We start from the raw sequence: 17,716 nt of genomic DNA on the forward strand, positions 1-17,716 counted from the left end.
CGCCAGCTTCACCGACCAATCAAGCGGGGGGTTTTCTTCTTCGCTTTCTTTTGTGTCATGGTGGGTGGCATTCAAGGAATTGACGAGGCTTACAGCCACCTACTGTACCGGAGTAATAAGACATATTTGTCACACTTAAAACAGTCAACATTTTTTTTTACAAATATACTATTAAAATAAGATGGTTTCCTAAATACTTAATAGAACATTGTTACGGAGTATCTTCTAAAAAAGGCTGATCCTTGAATCGTTATTTTGCTAATTTAGAGATGAGTAGGCCTATTACTTATTTAATTTTTAAAAGATAAGATAAGATAAGATAATCCTTTATTTATCCCACAACGGGGAAATTTACATTGTTACAGCAGCAAAGTGCAAAGATTGCAAACAAAAAGTGAACACGGTACAATTTAAATAAAAAATAAAAATTAAGAATGTATAAAAAATAGATACAAAAAATAGATTTAAAAAATAAAAAATAAAATAAAATAAAAATAGAAATAAAATTTCAAACTCATAAACTAAACCTTTTCTCATAATAACAGCTGCTGTTAATTACTGAATTTGAACACATGCAAATCTATATATCTACATAGTAGGCCTACTTGTTTAATATATGGTGTTATGAGAGAGTAAAAGTGTATTTTTTGCCATACTGCAGCACATAGAAAACAAAGAGTTGTGCTGACTTTCAGCTTTGAGGATTATTGGGTGAGAAATGTTGGAATCTTAGCCCCCCCTGGGGGCCATGCATAAAAAGGATTCACTTTCCTCAGTTCAGTGGATATTGATGTTAACACCTTTTAGCCTGAGAGTCAGCACAATAACCTTAGAGCCATTGTTTCATTTACTGCACTGTATACTGTACATGCACACTGTTACATAGCCTAGGTTGAAAGTCTGCACACAAAAAACACTTTTCAGAAGTTTAAGCTCTAATACACTTTCCTTCAAGAGCATCTTAAGCTCAAAATGTAGCTGTTTCCGTAAAGACCTTATCACATTGATGATTAGATTGTGCCTCACATAATGATAAGCCCCCCCCCCCCCCCATTCACTTTTTGCATCATTAGACAATCAGCAATGAAATTGATATAGTTCAAAATACAGTTTACAGAAAACATGTAACAGAAATACACTGACTGTATGTAGGATGCTTCTGGTTTAACATGAGATCTGTTCAGTTGGCCCCGCCCCTTAAAAAAATGTATTGGAGATTGTGTCCAAGAGAATTGGGAATGGGGGGGGGGCCAGTGATTCTAAATTAGAAGGGATCTTTTGAATCTAATAAATGCACAAAAGATGACTTTTAGAAAATGGTCTTTGGAAAATGTGTTTTTGGGGAGTGTATTTTCCCTAAAGTGTTCACTTCAATTATCCCTCATTCATCAATATTCTCTCTCCCCCTCATTTCCTCCAATCTCTCTGTCACACATGCACACACTCTGCACTGTATGATAACAGCCTGAAAGCGTTTTAGTGGTTAATGGGCTTATCTCCCCAGAAGTGTGCTGTTATAATTTCATGATAGCCCTCAGCCGATGTGTATTTGGAGCTTTGTATTATTATGCAGAGCTTTGCTATGTGTCGCAGAAGACTCAGAAGAACAGGATTTATCAAAGCACTTCAGAGAAAAAGAGATCTGATTCAATACTGAACACAAGCCCTAACATTTCCAGTGTGGTGGTTATCAGTCAATGGAAATGCAGTAACCTGATTTGTCCGGCCGCTTCAGCATTCTTATCTGTCTTCCTCTGCTATGCTGCCCACTCTCCTGACCTTGGCATGATAATAATAGGGCTGAGAAGCTCGAGCTGCAGTCCAGCAAATGTAGTGGAGTGAATGCACACAAATACACCCACAGCTGCACACATGAATGAAGGTGAAACTGTTTGTTTTTGCACTTGGCATCTTCGGCAGGAAAGAATGATTGATCTCTTTTCAGAAAAATAAAAAAATGAAAAAATATATTTTTCACACATACTGTAAGGGATTGGCTTGGCTAGCTTGGAACATTTTTGAGTCCTCTGTACCTGACAAAGAAAACCATTTAAGCTCAAAATGTACTTTGAGTCATGATCCCGAGCAGTGTTGAGAGTTTATAAGATATGCACCTTTTTTTCTGAAAAAGACAAAAACAAACAAACTTTCATTATAGATTATATCTAATATATTTTGAAATATACAAAGCTGCAAGGCTAAACATGATCTAAAAGAATGAGCAAAGTCAGATGTGAAACTATCAAACTATTTTAAAAACGTAACCAAATATAAGTTCGGCTACATGATATTTTCGGGAAATACATTTTGGGAACTTATAGTCTCGGCAAGGAGATCAGTAGGCCCATTTGAATTCAAAGAACAAGCTAACTTTCAGTTTAGCTAAACATAAAGATAGAAGGGAGGACTAAGCTATCTTAGCTCTGTCCAAAGGATACAAACTCACCCTTTTAGAGTTTCAAAAGCTATTCTAGCATTTTGTGTGTCCTTTGTTTAATTTCTACAACAACTCATGTGAAACCAACAATTTAAGGTATTATTTAACTTCTGAAGGGGTCTCAACCTTTGCTGCTTTATCTACAAGCTGTCAGTCAGTATTCTAAGCAAGCTAGCTTTATCCTATACATGGCTTAATATTTAACAGACAGATATGAGAGTTAAATGCCTTTAAATATGATTTCATTTTTTAAAATGTAGTTCTGTAATATTAAAAAGGTGAACTTAAGAAAGACTGATGTTATTAGTTTGGTGTAGCCCTGGGGTTCCCAAACTATGCGATGCCATATAGCTTTAGCCTCTGGCAGGACCCCCCTCTTGTGAAATGTCTTTAACTCCTTGTGCATTACTATGGCAAATTAAAAAAATTAACGTACAATTTCTTAATTTATTTCTTAATACTGTAATACATTTTATTCAATGACCTAATTGTAAACAGTCTTCTATGATTTCTGTTTTAACAATAACCAACAGCAATAGTATCCTAAAAGTAAACATGTTTTTTTTTTTAATCTCTCTTTTTATTCATTAATTCAGTATGTCTTTCTTCTGTTAACAGTCTTTGTGATTCCTTCTTAACAATACTAGTTCACTTTCCAGTTTAAGATAATGAAGCTAGCAAGTTTTCAATACAGCAACTTTCTGATGTCAGAGTCATTGATAGTGGTTGTTGGGTTCTGATTGGCTACAGTGGGCTGTGTTATATTTTTAAACCGAAAGATTGGCATAGAAAAAAAAAACACAAAGATGTCTACACACAATGATTAATTACATCTAAAAAGAAATGTATAAATACTGTTATCAAATCATATTATTAGCTGGTTTATAATTTTTTCTAATCCTCCCTTCCCTCCAAGTTTCTGAAGACCCCGTGTCAACCCCGGGGTCGATACCCCCACTTTAAAAATAATGGTTTAGCTGATATAATGTGGATGTGGAGAAATTAACAGGGGAGTAATTAAAGGTTTTCTACATGTTGTGTGTTTTTATTTTTTTCTAATATATTTAGGCCTACTTAGTAGATAATTTACATTTTTGGTTGTATGCCATTTCCATTGGAATTGCTATTTTAACCGTGTGATGCAAACACACACAGAGATGTCCTCTTATAGAGGGCAGTTTGAAACAGGGAATACTAAGTACTTAGCATCCAAAAATAGTAACCCATCTAAAACTATTGAGAGATGTTGGCATAGTAGATGGACACCCTCGCTCCAACTACCACCTGCCTTCCTGTTTATTTATTGATGAGCCTGTGTTTTCTGTCTGTTAGGGAAGTGGGGAAGAAGAGACTCGATGTGTCGTCAAAATATTATTTGGCAGACTACATAGATAAAGATTATTGTAACTTTTGTCTCTCTTTGCAACAAATACTGCCAAAATATAGAACTATATGGGTTGATTATCAAAGCTCTTGAAGGTAAATGTTAAAATATTGTAAAGCAGAAATAGCGGGTTATTAGAAGTATAAATTCAAAATTCCATATATGTAGCTCTAATGTAGGATTACCCTTAATGAAATCATTAAACATTTTGGGGAAACATTAATTTTAGGAGACGCGTGAAAACATGACTGTATGAAGCTACATGCAGAGGACAGTTATATTAATAGGAAGACTTGAACCTTCAATTTGTTCTGAACTGTGTCATAATTCAAAGTGGGGCTTTAACAAAACAAAACATATATAAAGCTTTTCTTTGAGTAAATTCACTATTTATAGTGTGTTTGCTTAAGTGAATTCCCCTGAGTTCACCTCAGGATTTCTGAGTAATTAATTCAGAGAAACAATCAGCCCAATTTCTCTCCGTGGGTGTTTTGATGATTGACTGAAAGAAGAGGATGAGGAGTGTAATGTTGGTTCTGATAATAAAACATTCAACTATTGAAAAGAAAATAGAGAAGAGGAACCTTTAAATGCTGGAATTACAACATTGTGTTCATTGGTGGTATTCTAGCTCTGGCTATTTCCTGCGGTGTGATGGATGAAATAAATGTTGAAGATTGAAAATATCTCAGATGCTTGAACAGTAAAGTGAGGGAGTTCATAACTGGTACAGTTCATCTTTAACACTTAAAGCACTGAAATATGTTTTTATTCCCTCAGCTCGCAGGGTCATGTTTAGAGCATCACATTTCAAGCAGAGTCGTCGGGGTTTCATAGATTGACCTTTAAGGTAAACACCCCTCCCTGGCTGTCATTGTGAATGTGTCTGAGAAACACAATGAAGGACTAAGAATTATTAATTACTTGTAAAGGTTAGTGGAAAACAGCTTCTACAACCTTTGTCCTGTGTTGGCAGGCAACTACAGCAACTTAACATTTAAGATGCCTTACATCACAGACAGCAGTGCCGCTTAATTGGTTGAATGTTTTTACCTCTTTGAGGAAGCGTTTCAATAAGATGATTCCCACTCAAAGCAGCTTTACATTAGCAGATAATATTTCATTCAGAGTACATACTGTATTTTGACTTTAAAGGCTTTATATGTGATGTTTTGATCCAGTAGATGTCGCCCTTGAGCACCAGCATGAAACCAAAACAACTCGCGCTGCATTGTTGTGTTAGCATGCTAATGCTAGCTATCTTTATTATGCTCGTATCTTCACACTGCATGTAAATTTACCTGAAATGAGCGTGATCTAGAAACACAGTTAAGCAGTGAGTACAGTATGTTATTCTTCTTTTCTCTAGTCCCTCAATTAAACAACTTTTATACGTGAGGGGAGGAGTCAGCCGGCTGTCCGGGCGATGTAAACAAAGTGAAGATAGGACTCTGAAAACTCTGAAAACATCACAGACAGTGGGACTCGGGTGTTACACCCATTGTAGACAGTCATGACTCACAGAGTTATTTTCAGAGGATATACTTGATTTATATTACATTTAAGTGTAAAAAAATCACATATGAAGCCTTTAAAAAATACTTTTCTTAAGAAGGATTAGTTCTCATATGGATTCAACAAGGGAAGCAGATTGGATTAACGGCTTCATCATCTGGCAGAGTGAAATATAGAGTACAATGGCATCATCGGTATTGACTCAGTAGGGAGTTGATGTAGGCATAAATCGTTGTTCTGTGCATGTACAAGTCAGCATCAGACACCATTAGCTTCCCTATGGCCCAGTCAGCTCTGAACAAATTAATACAGGACCGACTTGTGAGCTGTTCAGCCTCGTATTGATTTCTTGCTATGCTGTGGATCTCGGTGTCTGTCTTTTGGTTGGTTCTCCAAATAGCTCAATCTTTGTTGGCAGATATAATATTTTTGAAGACACATTCATTGTAGAATAAAAACAACTTAATTGTGATGGTTCTGGGATCTTTTAGAGTAAAATATCTCCAGATGTGTTTGAGTCTCATCCAACTGCAAAGAAGACATTGGTATAGCTAATAACACACAGACCTAAAACATATATATAATATATCATTTGGGGCATCGGGTAGCCTAGCGGTCAGATCCTGCATCCAATGCACAGAGGCCATAGTCCTCTAAGCAGGTGGCTCAGGTGTGACTCCAACCCTCAGCGCTTTGCTGAATGTAAAACGTACTTTTACAGACTTGCTTTTATATGATGTTGTCTTCTTAATATCTTTTCTTACTGGTTTTTTATCTTCTTTTACTTCTTACTGTCTTTTTATTTATGCTCTTATCTTAACTCCTCTTATGTTTTAACTTGGTCATTTTTTAGACTTACTTTGTCTATTTATGTTTTATATTTATATATACTTTTTATTTTTCTTAATATTATTGTTTTTTTGATAATTGATTCACTTGTTTCTATTTCTTTGACTGCTCTTACCTTCTTATTGCTGTTCTCTTTTTATTTGCTTTTAGTTCTTTTAGTTTCTTACATCTTTTTAAATATTTGGTCCTCTTGGTCTCAGCTCGTGTTGTTGGGTTCTTGTGTTGCCTGGGTTCTTATGATGGTTCTTATGATGGTTCTTGTGTTGCCTGGGTTCTTATGATGGTTCTTATGATGGTTCTTGTGTTGCCTGGGTTCTTATGATGGTTCTTATGATGGTTCTTGTGTTGCCTGGGTTCTTATGATGGTTCTTATGATGGTTCTTATGATGGTTCTTGTGTTGCCTGGGTTCTTATGATGTTCTTATGATGGTTCTTATGATGGTTCTTGTGTTGCCTGGGTTCTTATGATGGTTCTTGTGTTTCCTGGGTTCTTATGATTGTTCTTATGATGGTTCTTGTGTTGCCTGGGTTCTTATGATGGTTCTTGTGTTGCCTGGGTTCTTATGATTGTTCTTATGATGGTTCTTATGATTGTTCTTATGATGGTTCTTGTGTTTCCTGGGTTCTTATGATGGTTCTTGTGTTGCCTGGGTTCTTATGATGGTTCTTGTGTTGCCTGGGTTCTTATGATGGTTCTTATGATGGTTCTTGTGTTGCCTGGGTTCTTATGATGGTTATTGTGTTGCCTGGGTTCTTATGATGGTTCTCATGTTGTCTGGGTTCTTGTGATGGTTCTTATGATGGTTCTTATGTTGTCTGGGTTCTTGTGATGGTTCTTATGATGGTTCTTATGATGGTTCTTGTGATGGTTCTTATGATGGTTCTTGTGATGGTTCTTGTGATGGTTCTTATGATGGTTCTTATGATGGTTATTGTGTTGCCTGGGTTCTTGTGATGGTTCTTATGATGGTTCTTGTGATGGTCGGGTTATATATGTCTGTTGGGTATCGGTTCTTTTCTGTTGAATTGTATTTATTTATTTTTAGTATTTTGCATTTGTTATATTCTTGCTGTTGTTAATATTCTTCTGTGTTTGGTTTACTTTGTTTTTGTTTTTGCTGTTTGTCAAAGCACTTTGTAAACCTGTGTTTACAGGTGCTATATAAATAAAGTTATTATTATGTCATTCCCCACTCTCTTATCCCTGTTTTAGACTCTGTCCACTATCCTTCTGTATATCTAAAGGCATTTTTTAAATCAATATTTGTTTCCCATTTGTGTTAATACCCAAAAAGAGTTGCAAGTTAAAAACCACTTCAACTACTTTGAACAGTAGACAGTTGAGCATATCCATTTCTATTTGCTTTTGCTAAGGATTCAAGACTCTGGGCTATAGCTGTTTCTCTGTCAACAGGGATTTCAACAAGGATCAATGAATATCTACAACTATTTTATATTGCCACTATGTTTTTTTCCTTAATGTCATGGATGCCAAACTTCAAAGAGAAGGCTCTTCACAGGGAAGATGAGGTGCTGTGACTCTTTCTGTTCCAAGAAGCAAAGAGAATCCTTTTTTACGCCTTTCTCCCAGTTTCTGATTAAAAGCTTCATGCAGTTAAGGGAAAAATAAAGCCAGGTAATTTTGTACAAGACAAGACAAGGCAGGACTTTGATCTTACTCAGGAGAGAGGAGTTGGCTGGGAGCTAGAAAAAGAAGATATGTGTGTGTGTGTGTGTGTGTGTGTGTGTGTGTGATGAAGTACACAGACAGTGTGTGTTTTTGTGAGCAGGCCAGACAAAGAATATACAGTAAAATGAGAATAAAAAGGGTAAGATCTCAATTATAAGAGTCCATTTGTTCCAATCCAGATGTAATGCTAAGAACCTTCCCATGTTGCTTAGGTGACATTGTAGAGACTATGCTGGTATTTTCTCAGCCAGATTCCTCCTAGCACTTACGCTTCAGTCAACATAATAGCAGCATTTCTCTTTTGACATCATGCCCTGGGTTTGGAGTTCAAACACTGTTATTAAGTTGTAGACAACTGCTATTTCCAGGTTTAAAAAAACGAGTAGGCTGCTTGACAAATTAGGCCTACTTTAATTTGACTCCATTTTGAGTAGCCAGCAGCTGAAAAGACATTTTCTATATATTTAAATATTTTAAGATTTAAGATCATTGTCAAAAAGGGGTTAGCCCTATGTTCCCACAGCCATATGTTCCCACAGTTCCCATATTTCTAAGATTTTTCTCAATATTAAACCCTACGTTCCCACATTTCTAGGACATTTTCAAAATTAGGTCTTGTGTTCCTACATTTCCCTTCAATTTAAGCCTTCCTTAATGTTTCCTCCATGAGCCATGACGCCTCCAGAGGGCTGGAAAGTGACTCCAAGCATCCCAGGAGCACCCCCTCTCTATGCCAACCTGACTTTCCAGAGGTATTGATGCACTGCAAACTCTGGTTTGTGTCCAGTTGCTGTGCTTCATTCGACTGATCTGACAGGAAGCTAGTCGATGTGAGGCCTCTGTGCTACTTAGTTTAGTTTGTTTAAAAGGACAATGTGCACTTACATTAAATGTTTGTAATAAACAAAGAGATGGGAGCACCAGATTTAGCTAAAAGCTACATTCCATCTGTAGTCCATTGCTACTGGATAATAGGTTGGTGTAATTGGCTACCAAATTGGGAGAGAGGGGGATAAAATCTGATACAAATTTATGAAAAAGGAAATGTGGGAACATAGGCACGCTCCCGTCAAAAAGGGACAGACAGTTAGGCCCAGTAACAAAAGCTTACTATAGCACTCAACAAATTCCTGCTAGCATACAAATGTTGCTGTTATTTCCTGTACGTTAGCTGCGGAAACTTAACCAAACCAGACCGCTTGGTGGAAACGTGGCTTCAGTATCAGCTATTGTTGCTGTTAGCTAGCGAATGTTACTGTTAGCTAGCAAACATTTCCGTTAGCTAGAAATTTGTCTTTCCTGTATTTTCAAACAATATTAAAATGAATGTTAGCTAGAAAGTAGTTAAACACTAATGTAAGCTGCAGTCTATAGGCTAGCTAATATATGAAATATAGTGTTGACAGGGAATGTAGCCCAATGTCCCTCTGGCTTTCCCTATGATGAATCAATAGAGAAGCAGTGAATTATGACTGTTTGATAGATTTCATAAACCTGCCGTGTTTGAGTTTCCCACCCTGAGCGCAAAATTTTGCAGCACGCAATTGTCTGTTTAAAAATGTTTAACACCACTGTTGAAAAGATGTTAAAAACCTTCGCTTAAAAGCAAAAACATTGATGCCACTAAAATCGACATTTTCGCCACCCTTTCAATGCTGTAAAGATGAAATTATCAAAATTATCACACACAAAAACACAATTAAAAAAAAAACTTTTGTTGGGTTGAAAATGATTGAAAGGTCTTGGACCAACACAATTTCAACCTTTCTTAATCCAAATTTCAATGTTGGTTGTTAGGGTAAAGTAAAATGGCCGCTGTGTGAATATTGTGAATGGGGGTTGCAGCTAACATGTGCACAGGTGTCATGGTAACAGAGAGGACACCTTAGCATGCTTTGACATACTTTCTGCTGGAAAGAAAATATAAGGAGGAAAAAACAGCTTAGATCCACTTGAAAGCATTGTCTATCAGGACTAATACTTGGTTGATAACACATATGAACCCATCTAGCTGCCAACCACAGCGGAGCATTCAAAGTAATCTGATAAAGCCATGGAAAAACTGACTGCCAGTGCACTCTCCTCTGTCGATGAGAACAGTAATCCTATTTTCCCCTGTCTCCCTGTCATACGCTATTTCACCTATCTGATCGTCTTCTAATTGACAAGAGCAGCCATGTAACCTCAGGGTTGTAAAAGGAGTGAATGTAGAGCAGCAACAGTTACACGAGCCTCCCATGGGCATTGAGTTACACAGATAGTCCTACAAAACGTTAGTTTTATCAATCAATCAATCAACCTACCCTATCTTAGCAAACTGAGACAAATGCTGCATGAAAACAGTAAAGGTTGTGTTGTGGTTTTGACTTCTATATGATTTTTTTTCCATTCCACAAAGTATATGGAAAATCTAAGAAAATACATATATGGTGTGCAAATATATTTACTTTATTTTCAGAAAAAGCTATTTGCTGGAAACATCTTTATGACAAAGACCAGAGAGGCCATTAAAAAAACAAAACTCAAGCATCTAACCAATCCACCTAAACTTAATCAGCAGTGTAACTATTTGGGAGGGAAAAAACAACTTTATAAAATGTAGCAGCCAAGTTACCCTTCCCCCGGCAAAAAATGAGCTCTTGAACCTAACACACATCTGTTTCCCAACCCAATTTTCATAAGAAATAACTTGATGGTTTCAAATGTGTTTAAGAATATTGACCATTTTGGCATGAATTCAACTCAAATATAAAATATATTAAAACGGAAATGACATTCTGTTTTTTGTGTTTGACTGTAATTGTACGAAAAATGGAATAAAATCAGATCACTTCAACATATATTGCAAAGAGCTAAAGCTTGGGTCTTTGGGCTGCTGATGGTCTATAGGTCATGGGTCATTGCTCCAGACTTTTATGCAGTCTATATGCCCTCCTAAACTGAAACAAAATGACCAACAGTTTTCCTTTCATTACACAGAGACATATAACACTCTGATAGAGAGCCATAATAAAGCCCTCTTACTGGTCACATTAAAGAGTGTATGAAACAGCAGGAAGAAGGAAAGGCCTATAGCTGCAGTAAATCATTCACAGTCTGTCATTCCAGGGAACCAGTGAGGGAGTTTGGGTGGAGTGTCCCACTTTATTGATTTTAATTCCATTAATACCTTATGACCGACTTACTTGGCAGACTCTCCCAGGCCTGAGCCCACACACGCCTGTTTTCTTGTTGGATTTGACCAGTCGGTCTTATCAGCTGGCAGCAGGCAGGAAAAGGCGCAGGAGAAGGCCAGAGATCCATGTTAGACACAACAAGCTTAGATGAAGAATGATTAGTGAGGGCTGCCAACCAAACCCCCCTGTATGAGTTCACTTCTATTCGGTGTCTGGGAGAGAGAGAGAGAGAGAGAGTGGGTGTGTATGTGAGGAAGGGAGGGGTACTGCTTACTTTCCTGGCACCTGATGCATCAAATGTACTCCACTCGCAGCAATCAGCAGATGCATATGAATGAATGTCATCAGTCACTGTATTAGGCTACATATGTGCTCAGGGTTTCCACTGGAAGTCCTATATCTGGACATTCAGGCTATGCGTAAAACGAGTGTGCGCCACGTCCCTGCCATTTTCAACTTTACATTTGTCTTTTATGTCACAGGCAGGATCAGTGTCAGCATGATGCCGCCGTCAGAGACCGTCTTGCCCTCAGTTTTGTGGTTGCGTGGAAACTAAAAAAAGGCAGCAGTGAGCGAGCCCTGCCTGAACTGTGGGAGCATTTCCAGTGGCGCTTCGTGGTTGCCAGAGCGGCTCTCAGCACAAGTTTAACGAGCAGCAAAAACAAAGAACCTGATGGACGCTGACCAGAACATTCACCAAGCCCTGCTTGTGTGGATCTCTCTGATCTGATCTACCGGGCGGTTTCATTGTGAAGCACATGCTGGGAAACGCACGATGAAAAGGAGAGGGAAAGCAGCAAAAACGTGAGTGTTGCTTTGTGTTTGTTGCATGCATTTACGCGTTGTTAAACCATGAAAGAGTGACTGTTTTCCGGTTTTAAGCTAGTTTTTGAAATATGATTGGAGCTGGGAAGAAAAACTGGATGGTGCGGACTAAAACAGGATGGAAGACAAACTTAACGGGGGTATCAGTTTTCATGAGGAATCGCCTTGTCTCATTTTTCCTTGAGTTCATTTCAGATGCTTGTTGCGTATGAGCGTAATTTAAATTTAAGCAGAAACTGACACAAAATGTGTGTTTCCATTAATATAAATTAAATGTATTGCATGAGTTTTGCTTTATCATTGAAGTTACCTTAAGAGTCTGATTATTGAAGTATAAACTCAACATAGGTGCAAACCTTCTACAATGAAAATGAGATCAAACCCTTAGTGATTAAGGATTATTCACATTTATTCCCATTACACTATTGAAAGTCATACTGTTACTGTGTTTTTGTGCATACTGCTTTAAGTGTCTTTTGGTACAACTGAAATCTGCCAAATGCTGTGTTGTGCACTAAGGAGCAAAAAATAAACCTTTCAAGTTACTGATGGAAATTGATTAATGAGATTGGCTGTGGATGGAGCTAAAAGCACTGAAATATAATTATAGTTGCATTTAAAATGCTGCTTTTGAAGTGAAGATGTCAGACAGTGTTTATTCCCCTGCTTCCCTTTCTGTCATCCACACCCCCCATTGATAAACCAGCAGCCTATTTGCCATTCATGCAATGCTTACAGCTGTGATCGGATGCCAGGAAGAGGTCAGATTCATGCATGAAAAACAAAATGTCATCAAGTTTAACGATGTAATAAATTTTAAATGCCTGTCATGTTTGGGTTTGGGTCCAAATGACTGCTCTCTGATTGGTTCTAGAGACATGCCTATACAGCCCTGACAGCATGAATTTACGGGTGAGAGACTGACCTTTGCTTGCATGAGTGCTGTTTATTACAGAAATAGGCATTGGCTTTAGGAACATTGACAAAGGCTTTAGCTGATTTAGAGACCAATTTTTTTTTTGTATTATGTTGTGGAATGGGCTAAATTGAGTTGTTTGCGTGTAAACGATTCATGAAATCACAATTTTATTGGCAATAGAGTCTAAAAAAAAAAGCATAATTTGAATTTAACACTGATAATGAAAATCATTTTTATATTGATGGGGCTCATTGCACCCTCTCTTGAGGGTTTATCTCACTCATCTTCATCAACTGTGTCTTACTAACATTTGCCCCTTTCCTCGATATCTCATTAGTGTCACGCACTGTTCTATCCGTTGTTATCGTAATGTTACCCCTCTCCTTAAACCCTCCTGATATCTTTCTTTCTCTCACAACCCTGTGCTCCTCATGTGTCCAATTACCCTCCTTGCCAAAATGCTTTCTCCTCCTCCTCCATTACCAGCCTTCTACCACGCTTCCCACATTATCTCTCAGCAAAACACCATGGCTGGCATGACACGTGAAGGGGAAAGTATGGCCTTTACAAGACCATAATGTTACCCGTTTAGTTAGGGGCTGTTTTACTTCCAGCCCGCTGACATGTAGGGGTGGATGTTGCCTTGTCCAAAAAAAGATATGTCTATAATACTTCATGTGTTGCCCAGCTTCAATCTTCTCCAATGGTTCATAATTGGGGCTGCCTGACATGCAGCTCTTAAATGGGCGTAACACAATGAGTGTTATTAGCCGTGTCTCTTAGACAAATCATCTGTCCCCTTTACACACACATACACACCAACATTACCACAACACCCTGTCCTCCACCCCCCCATCGTCATGTGATACTTAGAGGTACTTAGAGATCGATTTCATTTTTTAATCTTGGTAAGTGGATCTTGCCCAGTCTCCAGCCATTTTGAAGAAAAGTCCGGCTGAACTCTGCAGTTCATTTTTGTTTCAAAGAAGACAGGCCTTCACATTGTCTAATAATGGTGCAGTTTATAGCATTAGCGTTTATCCCCGACAAAAGGATTGGGTGGCCAACAACACTGATGCTACACTGACTTAAGGAGTTTTTCCTTAAGAGGATTAGTAACAGGAGAGGAGTTCGCCGTGATCAGCTATTAATGAAGTGTGTTAGGGAGGGTAGACCTGGTATTTTCAAAGACATACACACAAAAAAGAGTGAAATCTACAGGGCACACAGACAAGCCTTTACCTCTGTGTTACTTGCACTTTTGACTACCAGAAGCACTAGCAATTGGGAAGCTTAAAGAGGACATATTATCCCCCATTTTCCAGCTTTTCAAACAGTCCCCCTGTGGTCTAAATGAAACATCTGTGCTGTGCTTTGGTTAAAAAATATAACATGAATCAAGCACCAGAGGAGGTTTGTGACTCTGTATAAACCAGCTCTCTCAGAACGCTCTGTTTTGGTGTGTGTGTCTCTTTAAATGCAACAAGCCCCCCCTGAGTTTTCCTGGTAGACATCACTCCTTTGTAGCGAGAATAAAAATGGCAGACCTACCCAAAAATGTTGCTCTAGGCTGGGGGTGGAGTCCATGGGTGGAGATACCAGAGGAGGGGAGTTTTTTTTTTTTTTACCAGAATCCCACTGTGACAGCAAATTTGAAACAGAGAATTTTTCTCTGTGTTGTAAGACTTATGCAGACCACAAACAAATGACGGGATGGTCTGTAGAGACTCAGGTTACCGAAATATTTTTAAAAACACTGTCAAAGTGTATTTTTCACAATTTGTCCCCTTTAAGAGACATAAAGCAAGGGGAGTTTACAAAGTAAATTCTTCATAATCCATTGCACTTGAATGGCAGCTAGAGTTTTTTGATTTGATAGCATGATGATACATAAACACAACCCTGTATAAAATCTAGTTTGTTCAGAACATTTCTTTCCTCAGTGTCTCATGGCTATGTAAAAACTGGTCTCTGTGTGCTGAAATAGTCCTGCATCGCGGGGATTTCAATTATAAAAAGAGATACAGTGACACCAAAGGGTTTTGAGCTTGTTTATTGTGTTGGCATGAAGGGATTGTTTGATCCTTAGACTTTCCTGGAAATACATCAGAAGTGCAGTCGTTTCTGGCCAGCAACATGCTGAAATGAGCACAGAGCATTCCTGCTGCCTCCTCACTGCAATTAGACGAGCTACTGTAACCCCCCCCCCCCCCCCCCCCCACACACACACACACACACACACACACACACACACACACACACCACCACCACCTCTGTGTTAAATAACACAATGTTCTCTGCAGAAAATTGTTTATCACTGATGTTAACATGAAAGAAAGTATTTTGTAAATATGTTCTTTTCCTTTTTAAAGGTTAGTCCATCTACAGTCCTAAAGTAAAATTTTGTTGTTCTTATGTCATAGGCTCAACAGCTACTGGGGAGGTTGATGTGGACATCATCCCTTGTGCCCAGGTGGTCTGTCCTGGAGCATGCCAATATCCCACCATGCCCCTACTTTCAGACTGGCTCCTGCGCCACTCTGTGGTCATGTGTTTGCTGCTGCACAGCCTGGTGCTGATGACCTTCTGCTTCCACCACGCTGCCACCAGTTGTTCCAAGAGCTGCTACTGCTCTGAAAGCGACAGTGGTGGCAAGACTGTGCGCTGCAGCAACCTGCAGCTCACAGAGATCCCCATGGATATCCCCAACGACACACGACGTATCTACCTGGACTTCAACCTGTTCACTACAGTCCCAACCAATGCTTTTGCAGGGTTACATCAGCTTGTTGAACTGGATCTATCACACAACGAGTTAAGCCAGTTACAGCCGGGAGCATTCAGAGGCCTGGGATCCTCACTGCAGTTCCTGGACCTTTCTTCTAACAAGCTGGTTTACTTTAACCCAGATGCTTTTGAGGGCCTGCGGGCTCGCGCCAACCTGACAAACAATCCGTGGCATTGTGACTGCAACTTGCAGATGGCGATGCCTCGTGTGGACTTGGAGCCTGTGTCCTTAACGGGCATTGTGTGCCAGACTTCAGATCCTGAAGAGATAGGAGTACAAGGACTTGCCTTTCTGTTGGCACCAGACATAGACCTCTGTGTGGTGATGAAGAGGACTACAGACGTGGCCATGCTGGTCATCATGTTCGGCTGGTTCTCCATGGTCATCTCCTATCTTGTCTACTATGTCAGGGCTAATCAGGAGGACGCTCGCAGACATCTTGAGTATCTTAAGTCATTGCCCAGCAGACAGGGCAAGTCTGAGGAATCCTCCACCATTAGTACTGTGGTATAGGGCTGATGGAGCTACACATTGATCTTTAGCAGTACCCCAAACCAAACAGAACGGATCTACAACCTGCAACTACACAAGTTGTTATAAGTCTCAGATGCTTTACAGTACAAGCTGTTGTCATGGAATCAAGGTGGGCAACAAGACATGAGCTGCACAAGAAACCAGGCTAATGCAACCTAGCCCAGATAAATAATTCATCATACAGTGGCCCATAACGAGTTTTGTAGGTTGAGATGATGGCCCAGCCTGCGCACTGAGGGAGTTAAAGCAGCAATGTTTTTTTTGGCCAACTCCAAATATGGGATACAAATGGGATTTATCCAGTCATGCATGCACCTTGTTGCACCTTGCACAAACAGATACAAGTAAGGATGCAACATCAGACAGTTATAGCAACTGGGAAAAACCCAGTAAGAATGACGAAACTCACCTTTCAACTGTTTTCCATTAGATACCAATATATTAAATTAAGTTTCCCAATGAAGTTGTTCTTTTTGGGTGTTTCTCTTGTCTTAACTTCGACAATCACTCAAGAAAGTATTTAGAATCTGAATCACTCTTTAGCGATCGCATATTCAACTCGCTGATGCTGATGAATCAGTTTGCTGTGGGATGAAGGACGCATACGTTTTTCTGTGATGTTTGACAGAAGCTACTGAGAGAGAGAGCCATACTGATGAGATCGGCCGTCCTCCAAGCTGCCCGTTTTTGTTAAGAGTGTTTGACAGGAAACTTATGCTAGCCCCAATACACGGTAGAATCTCTAAATGACCTATAGAGCACACAGTACCCTACACTCCACATATTTTGTTCTTAATTTGACATTTTCTTGATATATTTGTCCATTAAATCAATTTAAAGTTACAGTATATAAGAAAATGCATGGACGTGGGATATTGTGAGAGGAAACAAACCAAACTCGCTGTCAACCCAGGGTGATAGAAGTTTTAAAGGAATCCTGTTTGTGAACTAATCGAAGCAAACGTAACTAAGGTGTGTCTCCCAGGTACAAAAACACTGAATTACTCTTTAGTTTGATATGCTAATATGTTAGCATATATTGTTAGCCTCAAGCCGGTAACCCTGGCCTGTATGCAACATTGTCTGTCAAAAGGTTGAATTGGGGGCGCTGGTGGCGCAGTGGTTAGTGCGCGCGCCGTCGTCCCAAGCGGACGGCCCGGGTTCGCCCCCCGCCCGTGGCCTCCCTCCCACATGTCACCCTCTCCCTGATTTCTGACTCTATCCACTGTCCTATCTATCCATTAAAAGCCCAAAAATAAATCTTTAAAAAAAGGTTGAATTGAAATGCATGAAATCAAAAATAAGGGAGAGGGAGAAAGACTCAATACAAAACAGGGAAACGTATAGTCCTGTTGGAAAAGCCCTCAACAAACAGCAATTATTCTTACCACTTAGCCTAGACTCATGGGGGGGGGCAGGAGTCCTGGATCATACCTGGTTATCTCATCATAAAGACTCTGCTTATGTTTTAATTTGTCTTGCATGGGACAATATGGCTCCCTCTGGCCATATTGTCTGATGCGGTCACTCGAATGGGTTTTCCAAATATTATTTATGGGGCCATGACCTACTGATGCATTTCAGAGAGCTTTAAGGAAT

General features: G+C 39.2%; 1 protein-coding gene across 1 annotated transcript; it reads left to right on the top strand.

Annotated features, from left to right (window-relative positions):
• The first annotated feature begins 11,361 nt into the window (after nucleotides 1–11,361).
• On the top strand, nucleotides 11,362–17,470 carry lrrc3ca (leucine rich repeat containing 3Ca). The gene is made up of 3 exons (XM_061028669.1): nucleotides 11,362–11,855; nucleotides 15,219–17,210; nucleotides 17,391–17,470. The coding sequence occupies exon 2, from the start codon at nucleotides 15,302–15,304 to the stop codon at nucleotides 16,094–16,096; it is 795 nt and encodes a 264-aa protein (XP_060884652.1). The 5' UTR covers nucleotides 11,362–11,855; nucleotides 15,219–15,301; the 3' UTR covers nucleotides 16,097–17,210; nucleotides 17,391–17,470.
• The last annotated feature ends 246 nt before the right edge of the window (nucleotides 17,471–17,716 follow it).

The sequence above is a fragment of the Labrus mixtus genome, chromosome 21 (assembly GCF_963584025.1).
Source record: "Labrus mixtus chromosome 21, fLabMix1.1, whole genome shotgun sequence".
Lineage (NCBI taxonomy): Eukaryota > Metazoa > Chordata > Actinopteri > Labriformes > Labridae > Labrus > Labrus mixtus.

Excerpts from the sequence above, each read along its gene's own strand:
- lrrc3ca (XM_061028669.1), top strand. The coding sequence starts at position 15,302 with ATGCCCCTACTTTCAGACTGGCTCCTGCGCCACTCTGTGGTCATGTGT.